This window comes from Halichoerus grypus, chromosome 1, assembly GCF_964656455.1.
Source record: "Halichoerus grypus chromosome 1, mHalGry1.hap1.1, whole genome shotgun sequence".
NCBI classification, from domain to species: Eukaryota; Metazoa; Chordata; class Mammalia; order Carnivora; family Phocidae; genus Halichoerus; species Halichoerus grypus.
In genome coordinates, this window is record NC_135712.1 from 198,748,570 (window position 1) to 198,763,771 (window position 15,202).

The following is a 15,202-nucleotide window of genomic DNA, read 5'->3' on the forward strand; positions in this document are numbered from 1 at the left end:
GATGGCTTTTAAAGCCATGAAACAAATCACCAATGAAAGAATACGGATAGAAAAACAGATTGTATTGAGCCCCAGGACACACAACTTTAGAGGCCTAGATAAGGAAAAAGCAGCAAAGGACCCCAAGCAGGTGTGGTCAGGGACAGAGGAGGGACACCCAAGAGAGTGAGGTGCTGTGGAAGCCTCCTGGACCACCCTTTAAAGAAGAGGAGGAGGGCGCCTGGGTGGCTCAGTTGGTTAAGCGACTGCCTTCGGCTCAGGTCATGATCCTGGAGTCCCGGGATCGAGTCCCGCATCGGGCTCCCTGCTCGGCAGGGAGTCTGCTTCTCCCTCTGACCCTCCTCCCTCTCATGCTCTCTGTTTCTCATTCTCTCTCTCTCAAATAAATAAATAAAAAAAAAAATCTTTAAAAAAAAAAAAAAAAAAAGAAGAGGAGGAGACCAGTTATGTTGTTACTGGTGGGAGAATGGAGGTGTGAATGGAGGTCTCAGTTCTTGGATTCCCCACAAAAGACTTACATGAGCCTCCCCATTTGAATAAAGGCAGCCAGAAAGAAAGTAGCAAGCACAAAGCAGTTTATCAAGTTTAACATGGGAGAGTGGGCAGGCCCAGAGATGGGAACTGTACTGGGGTTAGGGGTGTCTTTTTATGTTTGCAAAGTTTATGGGTCATGGTAAGGAGGTCTCCGACTGAGGTTGTTTCCAGTCATCTAAGGGACCCCTCCTCCTGGTTAGGAGAGGGAGTTTTGGGCCCTACAAGGTTCTTGCTGCAACTGTCATGACCATCTTGTCCCATGGGGGCTCAAAACCACAATGCAAATATAATGAACCTAGGGGGTCACCCTGGGGCAGAGGTTGAAGAGGAGAGCGCATGTTCTGCATCTGAGGCTGTTGCTCTGTCAGCCCCTGGGTTTTGAAAGCAGTAAGACCAGGGGCGCCTGGGTGGCTCAGTTGGTTAAGCGACTGCCTTCGGCTCAGGTCATGATCCTGGAGTCCCGGGATCGAGTCCCGCATCAGGCTCCCTGCTCGGCAGGGAGTCTGCTTCTCCCTCTCCCGCTCCCCCCTCTTGTGCTCTCTCTCTCTCTCAAATAAATAAATAAAATCTTAAAAAAAAAAAAAAGAAAGAAAGCAGTAAGACCAGGAGGTTAAAAGCCACAAAGTTAGGAGGTTGTGCCCTCAGGCTTCTAATGTGTCACCTATTTATCACAACCTTTGCCTCCAGCTCAAGTCTAACTAACTGCCTGCTTTATCAATGTCAAATGCTGCTGATAGGTCAAGGAAAAAGAAGAGTGAGAATTAATTATTGGTGATCTTGACTGTGGTGTAGTGGGGACAAAAACCTGATTAGTGTATGGATTCAAGACATCTGATAAAGAAACAAAATATATAAAGAACCCTTAGAGCTCAACAATAAGAATACCACCTGATTTAAAAATGGGCCAGGAGCGCCTGGGTGGCTCAGTTGGCTAAGTGACCTACTCTTGATTTTGGCTCGGGTCATGTTCTCAGGGTTGTAAGATCAAGCCCTGTGTCGAGCTCTGCAGTGGACTTGGAACCTGTCTAAGATTCTCTCTCCCTCTGCCCCTCTCCCCACATTTCTATAAATAAATAAGCCAACACAGAGTTTAACACATTGCACCAAAAAATATCTACAGATAGCAAATAAGCATATGAAAAGATGCTCAACATTGTAAGTTATTAGGGAAATGAAAATTCAAACAACACAACAATGAGCTACCACTACACACCAATCAGAATGGCCAAAATCCAGAACACTGATAACACATATGCAAGTGAGGATGTAGAGCAATAGGAACTCTCATTCATCGCTAATGGGAATGCTAAATGGTACAGCCACCTTGGAAGATGGTTTGGCAGTTTCTTAGAAAACTAAACATACTCTTTTTTGGAAAAGATTTTATTAATTTATTTGTCAGAGAGAGAGAGAGAGAGAAAGCACAACCAGGGGGAGCAGGAGACAAAGGAAGAAGCAGGCCCCCTGCTGAGTAATGCGGGACTCGATCCCAGGACCCTGGGATCATGACCTGAGCCGAAGGCAGATGCTTAACCGACTGAGCCAACCAGGTCCCCCGCTAAACATACTCTTATTAAACGATCCAGCATTCATGCTCTTTGGTATTTACCCAAAGGACTTGAAAACTTATGTCCACGCAAAAACCTGCACATGGATATTTATAGCAGCTTTATTTCATAATTGCAAAATCTTAAAAGCAACCAAGAAGTCATTTTCAGTAAGTGAATGAATAAATAAGCTGTGGTAATCCAGACAATGGAATCTTAAGCACTAAAAAGAACTGAGCTATCAAGCTAGGAAAAGACATAGAGGAAACTTCAATATATTTTACTAAGTGAAAGGAGCCAATCTGCAAAGGCTGTATACTGTAGGATTCCAATATGACATTGTGGAAAAGGCAAAATTATGGAGATAGTAAAAAGATCAGTGGTTGGGCGCCTGGGTGGCTCAGATAAGGTTAAGCATCTGCCTTCGGCTCAGGTCATGATCTCAGGGTCCTGGGATCGAGTCCCGCATCGGGTTCCCTGCTCAGTGCAGAGCCTGCTTCTCCCTCTCCCTCTGCCACTCCCTCTGCTTGTGCTCTTCTGTCTATCTCTCTGTCAAATAAATAAATAAAATCTTTAAAAAAAAAAAAAAAGATCAGTGGTTGCCATGGATTGGGGGAGGGAGGGATGTATAGGTGGAGCACAGAGGATTTTTAAGGCAGTGAAACTATTCTGTATGATAGTTTAATGGTGCATACATGTAACTGCAGTATACATTTGTCCAAACCCATAGAATATACAACTGCAAGAGTGAACTCTAAAGTAAACTATGGACTTTGGGGGATAATGATCTGTCACTTTAGGTTCAGCAATTATAAAAAATGTGCTATTCTGTTGGGAGATATTGGTAATAGGAGAGGTTATACACATGTGGGGCAGGAGGTATATGAGAAATCTCTGTACCTTCCACTCAAGTTTGCTGTGAACCTAAAGTTGCTCTAAAAATTCTATTAAAAATATATACGTATACATATATGTATATATATGCAGAGTTTTGCACATCCATACAGTGAAAAACTACTAAGCCATAAAAAGGAATGAGTGATTGATAGGCACCATGACATGGATAAAACACAAGATAATTATGCTGCATGGAAGAAGTCAGACACAAAGAATACATATTGAATGATTCTATTTATATAAAATTCTAGAAAATGCAAAGTAATCTATGGCAACAGTCAACCAGTGATTGCTTGAGACCAATGAGTGCCATAGAGGAGGATTACCAATGGGCAGAAGGAAAGTTGGGGGTGATGGATACGTTTACTACCTTGATTGTGGCTATGTTTCATACATGTATACATAGGTCAAAATGTGTCAAATTGTACACTTAATATGTGCAGTTTATTGTGTTAGTTACACCTAAATAAAGCTTTGAAAAATAAAAACATTACAGATAGAGTTGAAGCTCCACTCTGCCTTCCCTGATACATTCCCCAGATGACTTCTATCCTGAATTTGATGCTTATCATTTCTATGTATGTTTTATACTTTTAGTTCATATGTTTGCATCCATAAATAATATATAGCATTGTTTTGCATGGTTATATCATTTTATAAATGGTATACTTTATGCATTTTTCTACAATTTGACTTTTCGACTCACCATTTTTAAGATATATATTTGTAGATTAAAGTATCTTTCTTATTGCCCTATTGGTAAAACATTCAGCTGCTTACAGTTTTTCCCCTATGCAGATGCTGCAATGAAACTTTTTGTACCTGTGAATACATGTGAGAGTGGGTCTTCAGGGTTAACTATAGTAGGGTGGGTTTCCTGGCTAGTAGGGTTGTATCGGTGACACCAGCAGGGTCTGAATGTTTTCTGCTGTTAAACTTAAAAAACTCTATTTTTAGAGGCTGATTGCCAGCTCCTTTTGGTTAGTGAAAGGGGTGAACTGTTCATGTCCCTGTGTTACAAATGAGAGAGAAAGACAATAATCTGCAGAAGGGTAGCTTGCAATGGAAACACAATGTCAAATATTTTCACACTCCTTCTTTTGCTCCTCTGTTATGCTCTCTTTCTTTACTGGGTCCCTGGTAATAGTCACCTGCCCAGTGTTCTCAGGTGCCACAGACTCCTAAAAGAAAAGTTGGCAGAACCTTATTCTGAAGCAGCAATTTTATCCGAAGAACCATCAGCCTTTTAACATTTCTTCTGACTCTGTGGAATGTTTTCTAAATTTATGTTCCTGGCAATATGGTTACACAATATTAAAATGCAGGATTCACCTTTAAAATGTTCTTTGATATTTCATTGGCTATGAGTTCATCACACTCTACTGTGGAGTATATGTTTCTATATGCATGGACTCTATCTAGGCTGTTTCTATATGTAAGGACTCTTTCTAGGCTGTTAATGCTGAGGGGCAGATTTCTTTCATAAAGAAGTGAAAACAAGCAGGAAGCACAAAGGGGTAGCTGGCTGGGCACTGTCTCAACAATCTCAGCAGCATTGTGCAGTCACAACCTCCCTTTGTCACTAAGCAACAAGAAGCTGAGATTCTCTTTCCTCAGACATAGCCTCAAAAAGACAAAAGGAAAGTTTACCTTTTCTACTTCCTTCCTGGAAAGATGCAAAGTGCTTTAGTAGGCTCCTGGGTAAGAGTGCACTTTACAATTAATCTTGGCTCCTGGCCCCGGGGTAGTACCTGAAATTTGAATGAATCATGAGAGTAAATTTAGCAAGAAGGATTTCATCCAGCATCCAGGCTGGTGGAGGACCCTGAACTTCCCTGCCATTCTAAGGTTACCCCTGGAACCTACCTAGTCTTTCTGATGCCATGTCCTTTCCCATATGTCCTGGTCTCATGCTAACCAGCTGAACCTCCTAATCTTCTAGCCACCCCATTTATTCCCAGTTCTTTGCTTGGTCCCCCCAGACTTCTGGAATTTGACTGCTCTCTATACTGGGAACATCTTGAGGGCAAAGACTGTTTTCCACTGTATATCCCATGCCCAGTCCAATGCCTGGGATGCAGTAAAGGCTGCCCAGTAAATAATATTGAACTAAACTGAATAGAGAGCAAGTTCAACAGATAATAGAAAGATGGACAGACAAGTTGGGCAACCCAAACCCTCAGTGGGATGAAAAGATAAAGGGCTTTTCAGTCGTGTACAGGAACCTGCTGTGATGGCCAGAGGCCAAACTTGGGTCAGCTTGTTTCTGCTCAAGGCTATGATCATGGAGGACCAGACACACCCATCCTTTCCAGGGAGTTCTCAGGACAAAGAGGTGGGCTCTAGGAGTTCCCTGGCTAGACATGGTTGTTGTCCACAGGGCATCCACGTAATGATATCAACACAGAATAGCTCCTTCTTAGACCTCTGATAAATGCTCATTTATGTCTTTTGCCAGTCCCTGTCTCTGAAATTCTCTCCAGAAGCTATCACTGTTGGTAAAGTACTTCTTTTGAAAAGCTTATCCCTTGCTTAGGTGCTCCAGTTTCAGAGGGTGCCCTTCTTGCCCCAGAATAGCAGGGTTTGTGGCAAATAGGTGCTCGTGACTTTGTCAATAGATGCCAACATGGATCCATTCAATCCCCAGGGAAGGATCATATCACCAGTCAGTGGCCCTGTTCTCAAAACTGCTCAGTGCTCTGAACTACCCCAACTCAAAAACTGTCTGGTCCCTTCCCCTGCTGGAAAGTCTCCCTTTGCTCTTTGAAGAGAATCCATATTCTTTTTTTTTTTCCAAAGATTTTATTTATTTATTTGACAGAGAGTACAAGCCAGGGAAGTGGATGGCAGAGGGAGAGGGAGAAGCAGGCTTCCCATTGAGCAGGGAGTCTGATGTGGGGCTTAATCCCAGGACCCTGGGATCATGACCTGAGCCTAAGGCAGACGCTTAACCGACTGAGCCACCCAGGTGCCCCGAGAATCCATATTCTTAAACTAGTGTGAGCCCTGCCCTTCCCTGACCTTACCTGACTAGTTTGCTCAAAATCCTTTAGTCATGAGGATTTTTGTTCTATTTCATCCTTCCAGCACATTTCTCTCTTTCTGGCCTTGGAACCTTTGCTCTTTCAGTTCCCATCACATAGAATGCTCTTCTCCTGTTCCTCACACGGCTGACTCCTCATGTTCAGGTCCCACCTTCATTGTCAGGAGGGGCTATCCCCGTTCCCTGTCACTCTGGATCTAGTCATCAGGTTATTTCTTCCCTGACCCTATTTGCTGTGTCTGACTCCCTCACCAGAAGGAAGGTTCTCAAGGACCAGGATATTTCTGTCCTTTCACCGTTGCCTCCCTGGCTTATACTAGGATCTTATGAAAGAAAGAAGGGAAGGAAGGGCGCCTGGGTGGCTCAGTTGGTTAAGCGACTGCCTTCGGCTCAGGTCGTGATCCTGGAGTCCCTGGATTGAGTCCCGCATCGGGCTCCCTGCTCGGCAGGGAGTCTGCTTCTCCCTCTGACCCTCCCCCCTCTCATGTGCTCTCTCTCATTCTCTCTCTCTCAAATAAATAAATAAAATCTTTAAAAAAAAAAAAAGAAAGAAAGAAGGGAAGGATGGAAGAAAGGAAAAAAGGGAAAGGAAAAAAAAAGGTGCCCTTTCCCTACACACACATAGCCCTCCCAGGTGGGCCAGCACAGCTGAGGCCAACTGTTCTTTTTTTTTTTAAGATTTTATTTGTCAGAGAGAGAGCACACAAGCAGGGGGAGCAGCAGGCAGAGGGAGAAGCAGGCTCCCCGCTGAGTAAGGAGCCTGATGCAGGACTCGATCCCAGGACCCTGGGATCATGACCCGAGTCGAAGGCAGATGCTTAACTGACTGAGCCACCCAGGCGTCCTGAGGCCGACTGTTCTAATGATGGATGGCAGATGGGTATCCCTCTCCTCAGATTCTTTTTATTCTGTCAGTAGCTCCCAGGAGAGGCTTCCGGTCTGGGAACCCTGAGGTCTGAGACTCAGGATAAGTGTTTGGGAGAGATTCACCCTCATGCCTGCCTTATTATAGCACAACACTGGCTTCTATGGGCACTACAGAGGCCAATTCAAGAGTGAAAGTGCTCAAGAATACCGCCTTGCAGCCAAGCCCCAGCCTCCAGCAGTGTTCCTGCAGCGATGTCAGGTACGAGGCAGCTCTGGGGGCAGCTGGGGTGGCTGGGCCAGTTTCTGTTTCTCTCAGACCCCAAAAGCATCATCCCCAGACCTACCACTGCTGGACTGAGACCTGAGGCCAGCTTATCCCCAGAACATTCATGAGGCCACTCTTCCCTGAAATAGCATATTTCCTTATCTCCACCTATAGAAAGGGTGGAGAAGAGCTAGTACCAAGCTGGACAGTCTTGCTCAATGTTCCTTCTCGGTAGAGGGAGGGTCAGGGCCCAGTTTGAGTAGGTGGTCATGGGGCGAGACCCTCCAGAACCCAGAAAGTAAGCCTTGAGTTTTGCCAACAACTGCTCTCAAGCTCAAATTCCTTGATGTCATGAAAGCCCATGGTCTAGTCCACAGTCAGCCTTGTAGTTCAGGGGCCCAGGAGGCCTCCTCTGGTGAGGGAAGCAGCATATAAAGTGGCTGGGTACCCACTCACATGCGTAGCCAAGGAGGACTAGAAGGGAGTGATGGCAGAAGTGGCTGGAAAAGGCTTCCAGAGAACAGGAGAGAGAGAGATGCAAGGCCCAGACCCTCTACGGCTTCTAGGCCTGGAAACAAGGAGGGGGCACTGATCATCAGCTGGGGTCCCAACTGTAAAAAGCTCACTCAAAGTAGGAGAACTCAACAGAGTGTACATGCAAAGGAGTAGATGTGAAGGCCTCAGGTAAAGGTGGTAGCACAGGTTGGTAACAACCAAGTGGTCAGTACCATTGGGCCCAAAGGGACAGGGGAAAGTATGGCTCATAGAACCCAGAAGGGGAGGGTGGTGTGGAGAGAACTACCCTGAGAGGAGTGGTGATCTTGGGTGGAGAGACAGACAGGTGGGGGCTAGTCTGGGAGGGAGTTAAGAGAAGAGACCTCTCCTTCCTTCCCTCCATCTCTTCCCAGGGCTTTTCAGTGGCCAGAAGGAAAGCAGGCTGGTGAGAAATGCACTCAGATCAGCCCCCTGGGCAACAGCAGGGTGGAGAACATGGAAGGGGACCTGGAGGAGTGTCTGGAACATGCTCTGCCCACTGCAGCTTCTTGCTTCCAAGCCTCTAGCCAGATCCTACTTGACCTGCCATCTGAATTCTCCGTGACTTGCTTTCCCAGGCCAAGAACAGGGTCTTGGAGGCCGCCATGCTATGGAGCCTGAATTTCCTTAGCATTCTCAGTTGGAAGGGCTGCCTGGCACTGCCTACTAAAAGAGCCAGGCCCAAATGCAGCTCCAGACCGCTTATCTGGAGCCACCTCCCCCTTGAGAATAATGGGACCTGGGTAGTGCAGGGACAGAGGCAAACTGGGGACTTTCTGCTGGGTGTTTGTAGGAGCCCAGGGGCAGCTGTCATCCTAAAGACTGGAACATCCTCTCAATCTGTCCCCCAGAAACAGAAGTAGGGAACATGTTTTGGGACATGTTTTAACTGAAGACTTGCTACACAAAGCATTTACTAGCAATACCAGCATCCCCAAACAGCATGATCTATGTGTCTTGGGCTCAGATTGTATAAATGCCAAGTCTGGTGGCTCATTCTATGTCTAAATCTCTTTTAATAAGTGGGACTGTTCGGGGAAGGTGCACATTTTATTTTCCTATTAGCTAAGAGATACCAGGTTTCAACCAACTGCTTGCAGCTATTATTGTTGAAAAACTTTTCAAGATGTGACACCACTTTTCTTTAGTTTGGGGCAGGTAGAATTTTGTCTGTGTCATTCAGATGCAAGAAAATTTTCTTTTCTTCTTTTTCTTTTTCTCTTCTAGACCAGATTAACTTATTTCTAGCCATCACCTGCTTGACTCCTGGGACATGTAGTACTGGTCCTGTTTGTTCTTAAGGTTAGACAAGAGTCCCAGGGACTCATGGTTTGGAGTAAGTCCTTCACTGGTGGTGCCATGATTGTTGTATTCCTCCCTGTCCCACCCCTGCCATGCCTCAGTCTGTCACAGGGGCTCCTTACTCAGCATCCTACTGACTGCAGAATGCCCAGCCTCCACCAGGGCCCTTAGCCCTCCCACATGCAACTACTGCCCCCTCCCAGGAAATCTACCTTTCCTCCAAGGTTTCTTCAGCTGGAACCCCAGCCCAAGCTCACCTGCTCAGAGATCATGGGTTTTACTACCTCAATGGAAAAGGATCCCTAGAAACAAAGATGCAGGTGAAATCCTCTCCAGGGATAAGAATACTCAGAACTGCCTGGGTGGAAGGAAATGACTGCACTTCTTACCAGGGTCCCATTATTGTGAGAACAAAACTTGAGTCAATGGAAGTCAATAGATTATCCTGCCACCGTTAGAATAGTGAGTTTCACTCTTCCGGGGATGGTGTCTAGAGGCATTCAGAATGATCCGGAATCTGACATACCATCATAGGCTGTCCTGCAATACAGCTTCTAACAAAACTAGGCTGTCCTGAACCCTTGGTAATAGAATTGTGTACCTTTATACCAACAAAGTTGGGAAAGCACCACAGTCCACAAAGGGCATGTGACCAGGCTGACTTCAAGAAGTTTGTGTTGTAAGACCTAAAGTTCTTATGAGGTTGTCTAGAACAAACAAACAAACAACACGTCAGCAGGGCCTGTAGTGGTTCCCTATATGTTAAGTGTGTCTATGACCGGATCAAGTGTGCTTTCCTTACTGAGGAGCAAAAAAACACTGTGAAAGTGTTGAAGGCACAAGCACAGAGTCAGAAAGTTAAATTTTTCTTTTTTTTTTTTTTTTAAGATTTTATTTATTTATTTGAGAGAGAGAATGAGATAGAGAGAGCACGAGAGCGGGGAGGGTCAGAGGGAGAAGCAGACTCCCCGCTGAGCAGGGAGCCCAATGCGGGACTCGATTCCGGGACTCCAGGATCATGACCCGAGCCAAAGGCAGTCGCTTAACCAACTGAGCCACCCAGGCGCCTGAAAGCTAAATTTTTCTTATTGAAGCTTTTTGGAGTAATAAAAAAATCAAAAGGCAAAAATACATATATAGTGAGTTTTCAGAGTCAGAGCTGCCTCCAACAACAGAGGCATCCACATTCCAGGGCTGTGTACAATTCTTTAGCCAAGGATAGAGATGAAGACGAAATTTGGGAGTCAATTGGAACTTGCTGCATACTCCCAGGGTTTTTTTAATTGAAATTCTTATTGAAATAACTGTAAACTCATAACCTGTTGTGAGAAATAATAGAGATCCCTTCTATACTTTTCCCAGTTTTCCCCAATGTTATCAATGATAACATTTTGCAAAACTATAGTATAATACTGCAACCAGGACATTGACATTAACACAACCTACCTATCTCAGATTTCCTATTTTACTTATACTCATTTGTGTATATTAAGATCTATAAAATTTTATCACCTCTTTCATTAAGATACTGGCCAACGTGGCAAGTACCCCTAGTAGTGCCCTTTTATGATCACACCCACCAGCCTCCTGTTCCTCCACCCTTCTTCTGTCCCTAATCCCTGGCAACCACCAGCCTCTTCTCCCTTTCTAAAATTTTGTCATTTCAATAATGTTATATAAATGGAATGATATGGCACACAATATTTGGAGATTGGTTTTTCTTGCTCAGCATAATTTCCCAGAGATTCATCCAAGTTGTTCATGGTTCATTCCTCTTCATTACTGAGTAGTATTCTATGGCATGTATAAACAGCTTGTAACCATTCACCTTTTAAAAATATCTGGGCTGGGCGCCTGGGTGGCTCAGTTGGTTGAGCGACTGCCTTCGGCTCAGGTCATGATCCTGGAGTCCCGGGATCGAGTCCCGCATCGGGCTCCCTGCTCAGCAGGGAGTCTGCTTCTCCCTCTGACCCTCCCCCCTCTCATGTGCTCTCTGTCATTCTCTCTCTCTCTCAAATAAATAAATAAAATCTTTAAAAAATAAATAAATAAATAAAAAATAAAAAAAATAAAAATATCTGGGCTGATTCCAGTTTTTGGTTCTTATAAATAAAACTGGTACAGGTTTTTGGGTGAACATAACTTTTCATTTCTTTGGATTAAATGCCTAGGAGTGCAATTGCTGGATTATATGGTGGTTGTATGTTTAGTTTTTAAAAGAAACTGCCAAGTTTTCTAGAGTGACTGTACAATTTTACATTCCCACCAGCAATGTATGAATGATCCAGTTTTTCTGCATTCTCAACAACATTTGGTATTGTCTCTGTTTTATTTTAGCCAATTCTGATAAATACGTCATGATATCTCATTGTGATTTTAATTTGTATTTCACTAATGTTTAATGATGGTGAACATTTTTTCATGTGTTATTTGCCATCTGTATATCCTCTTCAGTGAAATGGCTTCATGTTGTTTGCCCATTTTCTTTTTTTTAATTTAAATTCAATTAATTAACATATAATGTATTATTTGTTTCAATGGTACAGGTCTGTGATTCATCAGTCTTATATAATACCCAGTGCTCATTACAACACGTACCCTCCCCAATGTCCATCACCCACTTACCCCATCCTCCTACCCCCCTCCCCTCCAGCAACCCTCGGTTTGTTTCCTAAGATTAAGAGTCTCTTATGATTTGTCTCCCTCTCTGGTTTTGTCTTGTTTCATTTTTTCTTCTCTTCCCCTATGATCCTTTCCCTTGTTTCTTAAATTCCACATATCAGTGAGATCATATAATTGTCTTTCTCTGATTGACTTATTTTGCTTAGCATAATACCCTCTAGTTCCATCCACATCATTGCAAATGGCAAGATTTCATTTTTCGATGGTTGTGTGATATTCCATTGTATATATATATATACCACATTTTCTTTATCCATTCATCTGTCGATACACATCTGACATTTGCCCTTTTTCTAATTGGATTGTTATTTTACTGTTGAGTTGTAAGAATTCTTTATATATTCTAGATATTATTCCTTTATTGGATATTTGGTTTACAAATATTTTCTCCCAGTCTGTAGCTTGTCTTTTCATCTTCTTTACACAAATTTTCACAGAGCAAAACTTTAAAAATTTTTTGATGACGTCCAATTTATCAATTTTTTCCTTTATTGCTCTTGCTTTTGGTATCAAGTCAAAGAACTCTTTGCCTAGTTCTAAATACTGAAGATTTTTTCCTGTTTTTTTCTAAAAGGGCCCTGGGTTTTTAATCCCTGTCATGTCAGTTTGCTTTATGAGGAATGAAAGGTAAGGCTGCCTGGCTTCCCACCTTCATGGAGCTTTCATTCTATTTGGAAACCAACACCAGCTGTGTAGGGCAGGAGGTCCTGATAAGGGAGCTTGTTTTTTTTTGTTTGTTTGTTTGTTTTTTAAAGATTTTATTTATTCATTTGAGACACAGATACAGAGAGAGAGAGAGAAAGCATGAGCAGGGAGAGAGGCAGAGGGAGAAGCAGGCTCCTCGCTAAGCCAGGAGCCTGATGTGGGACTCGATCCCAGGACCCTGTGATCGTGACCTGAGCCGAAGGCAGACGCTTAACCATCTGAGCCACCCAGGTGCCCCTGATAAGGGAGCTTGTTAAAGACACATACCACAGAAGATTCTGGTTCAGGGATCTGGGATGGAGCTAGCTCCAGCCTTTTATCTAGGAACCTGCTGTCAGCCATTGCTCATACCCCAACCCAGCCAAGCTGAACTCATCAGACCAGACACTTCATTCAGGTCTGCAGCAGGAGAAGCTGAATGGCTGGGGACAGGGAACTCCAGGGCCAGAGACCAGGCACAAAGGCAAGGTGGATGGTCTTAGGACAGATTCCTATTGAGGTCTGGGGGCCTGGGGTGGTCTTTCTCTGCCTGGGGATAGGGCATGGTTCTCTGGCTCCAACTGGGCCAAAGCAAATGCCCTGGGGGCTTTCTAAACCTTGTTCATTAATTAAACAGCAAACATGTATTTGCCCAAGCATCGGGCTCAGTGTTGGAGTTACAGATGGGAGCAAGACAGACAATAACATTTGCCCACAAGGAGCTTATATTCTCATCAGAAACATTAGGCAACATCATACTACGTAGTCACCTAGTATGCCAGAAAGTGGAAAATGCAGAGTTGGGGTGACACACTGCTGGTGTTAGTGCTCAAAGAAGTCCTCCCAAGAGGGAAGTGAGAGGGAGTCCTATGGCCAGCTACAGGAAGAGTCCCAGACAGAAGGCACAGGTGGTACAAAGGTCCAAAGTGGAAATAGCTGGTGTGTTTCATGAGCAGTAAGGATGCCAGTGCGGTTGCAGGTAATGGAGAGATCAATATTGTGTGGGTCTCATGGACCACTATGATGACTTTGGCTTTTACAAACATGAGGAACTGTTGTGGATTTTCAGCAAACAAGGGAGATGATCTGATCTTCATATCAGAAGAATTATTCTGCCTGCTAAGAGGACAATAAACTGGAGGGGAAAGCTTGGAAGCAGGGACACCAGGTAGGAAGCTCTTGCAACTATTCAAGCAAGAGAAGAAGGTGCCTCTTGGATCAGGGAAAGCAGTGGACATACTGAGGAATGGTTCAATCTTGGGTACATACTGAAGGAATAATCAACAGGACTTCCTGACACTTTGGATATAGGATGTGAAAGAAGAGCATCAAGGGGACTCCAAGGTGTTTGGCAGGATCTAGCTACCATGACCTGACCTGGGGAAGGCTGCGGAGGGGTGGGGTTGGGGAATGATCCAGAGCTCAGTCAAAACACTGTGTTTGGAGATGCCTGTAAGACATTTACAAGGGGATATGGAATAGCCTGTTGGCTATTGAGTCTGGAGTTCAGGAAAGAGCTCAAGCTAGAAAGAGAAATGGCAGTTTCCAGGTGGTACTTAGGGCCAAGAACTTGGGTTACTGATGAAAGATTAAGTGTGGACAGAGGGGACGAGAGAATTGAAGCCTGGTCCTGGGCAATCTAAGAGTTAAAGGGCCTGACATGAAACTTGAACCACTGCCCTTCTGGTGGCAGGATGCCTTAGAAGATGCCTCAGCCCCTTCCTCAATCAGCAGCCCTAGAGACCTCGGCTTTGGAGGCAAATACCAGCATGAGATGTCCTAGGAGTGAGGCATTGCTTTAATTTCTAACTGCCCTTTCAGGATTGTGGCAAGTTTAGCAGCTTAGGGGTAGTGGCTCCTGGCAGCTCCCTCCATTATGGGTCCTGAGGTAACATCTTAAGGGCAGGTGAGCATCATTTTCCCCATTCACCTTCTTTCTCACTGTCTTTAAAGGAGCCAGCACAGCAACACTTGTTCTCCAAGCATGACAACCGTACTTCTTTCGACAAAGTGAGTACTGGACAAAGGAAGGAGAGCGGGCAGGGCCCCAGCCTAGGTTGAAGTTGAGGTAGTGTGGAGGGGATAAGACACTGAGGGGAGGGAGGGCTCCTGACAACCTCTCTTGTCTGGGAAACAGCTCATTCCCCAAACAAAGGTACCTCTGCTTTGGTTTCATCCACTAGCTTGCCTGACAATGTGCAAATATCCTAGGGGCCACTGACTTTCTGGAGGTTTCATCCTGGAATGGAAGGCATGGCTGGGGAGGCAGGCCAAAGAGGCTGGGGTACAGGCCAGGGGAGCCAGGAATCACCAAGTAGGCTTGGGTTGAGGAGGGGCCGAGGGGTGCTTGGTGCCAGGACTATGGGCCAAGGGCCCACACCGTTGAGGAGGGCCCCTACTGCCTGCTGCAGGGAATCGGAAGGCGGAAAGACCTGGAGCGCCTATGGCAGCGGCACACCTTCCTGCGCTGGGCACCCCATGAGCTGGAGTTGGGCAAGCAGCGGCCCCTTGAATCCTCCTACCAGGCCAATTTCCGGTCAGGCCCCGGACTCAGTGACCTCCCCCAGCGCCTTATCCACTTTGTGCAGATCGAGCCTCCCCGTACCAGCACCACCTACCAGCAGAACTTCTGCCAGCCATCCCGGGGTGGCCACTGTGGCAGCAACAACATGGGACCAGTCACCAACACACTGCCTGACCTCCCAGGGATCCCAAGACCCAAGCTGCTGCAGCATTACCTTCATGACGGGGTCTCGGAGTGTCTAAATTGGTCCAGAGCATTAAACAAGGACAGCTGACACAGCGGCCTGTCTGTGTTTGCAGCCCAAGGGCTCTTAGAAGCTGGAG

The 15,202-nt window shown here is 45.2% G+C and overlaps 1 protein-coding gene across 1 annotated transcript; it reads left to right on the forward strand.

The window, feature by feature from the left end:
- The first annotated feature begins 4,652 nt into the window (after positions 1-4,652).
- On the forward strand, positions 4,653-15,153 carry CIMIP7 (ciliary microtubule inner protein 7). Its single transcript, XM_078061695.1, has 4 exons — positions 4,653-4,679; positions 7,034-7,147; positions 14,309-14,365; positions 14,746-15,153. The coding sequence occupies exons 1-4, from the start codon at positions 4,653-4,655 to the stop codon at positions 15,151-15,153; spliced, it is 606 nt and encodes a 201-aa protein (XP_077917821.1).
- The last annotated feature ends 49 nt before the right edge of the window (positions 15,154-15,202 follow it).

What these genes read in the sequence shown, in the direction of transcription:
- CIMIP7 (XM_078061695.1), top strand. Translation starts at nt 4,653, where the DNA reads ATGCAAAGTGCTTTAGTAGGCTCCTGG. An exon ending in TGTTCCTGCAGCGATGTCAG is followed by an intron (nt 7,148 to 14,308) that starts GTACGAGGCAGC and finishes CTGTCTTTAAAG; the next exon opens with GAGCCAGCACAGCAACACTT. An exon ending in ACCGTACTTCTTTCGACAAA is followed by an intron (nt 14,366 to 14,745) that starts GTGAGTACTGGA and finishes ACCGTTGAGGAG; the next exon opens with GGCCCCTACTGCCTGCTGCA.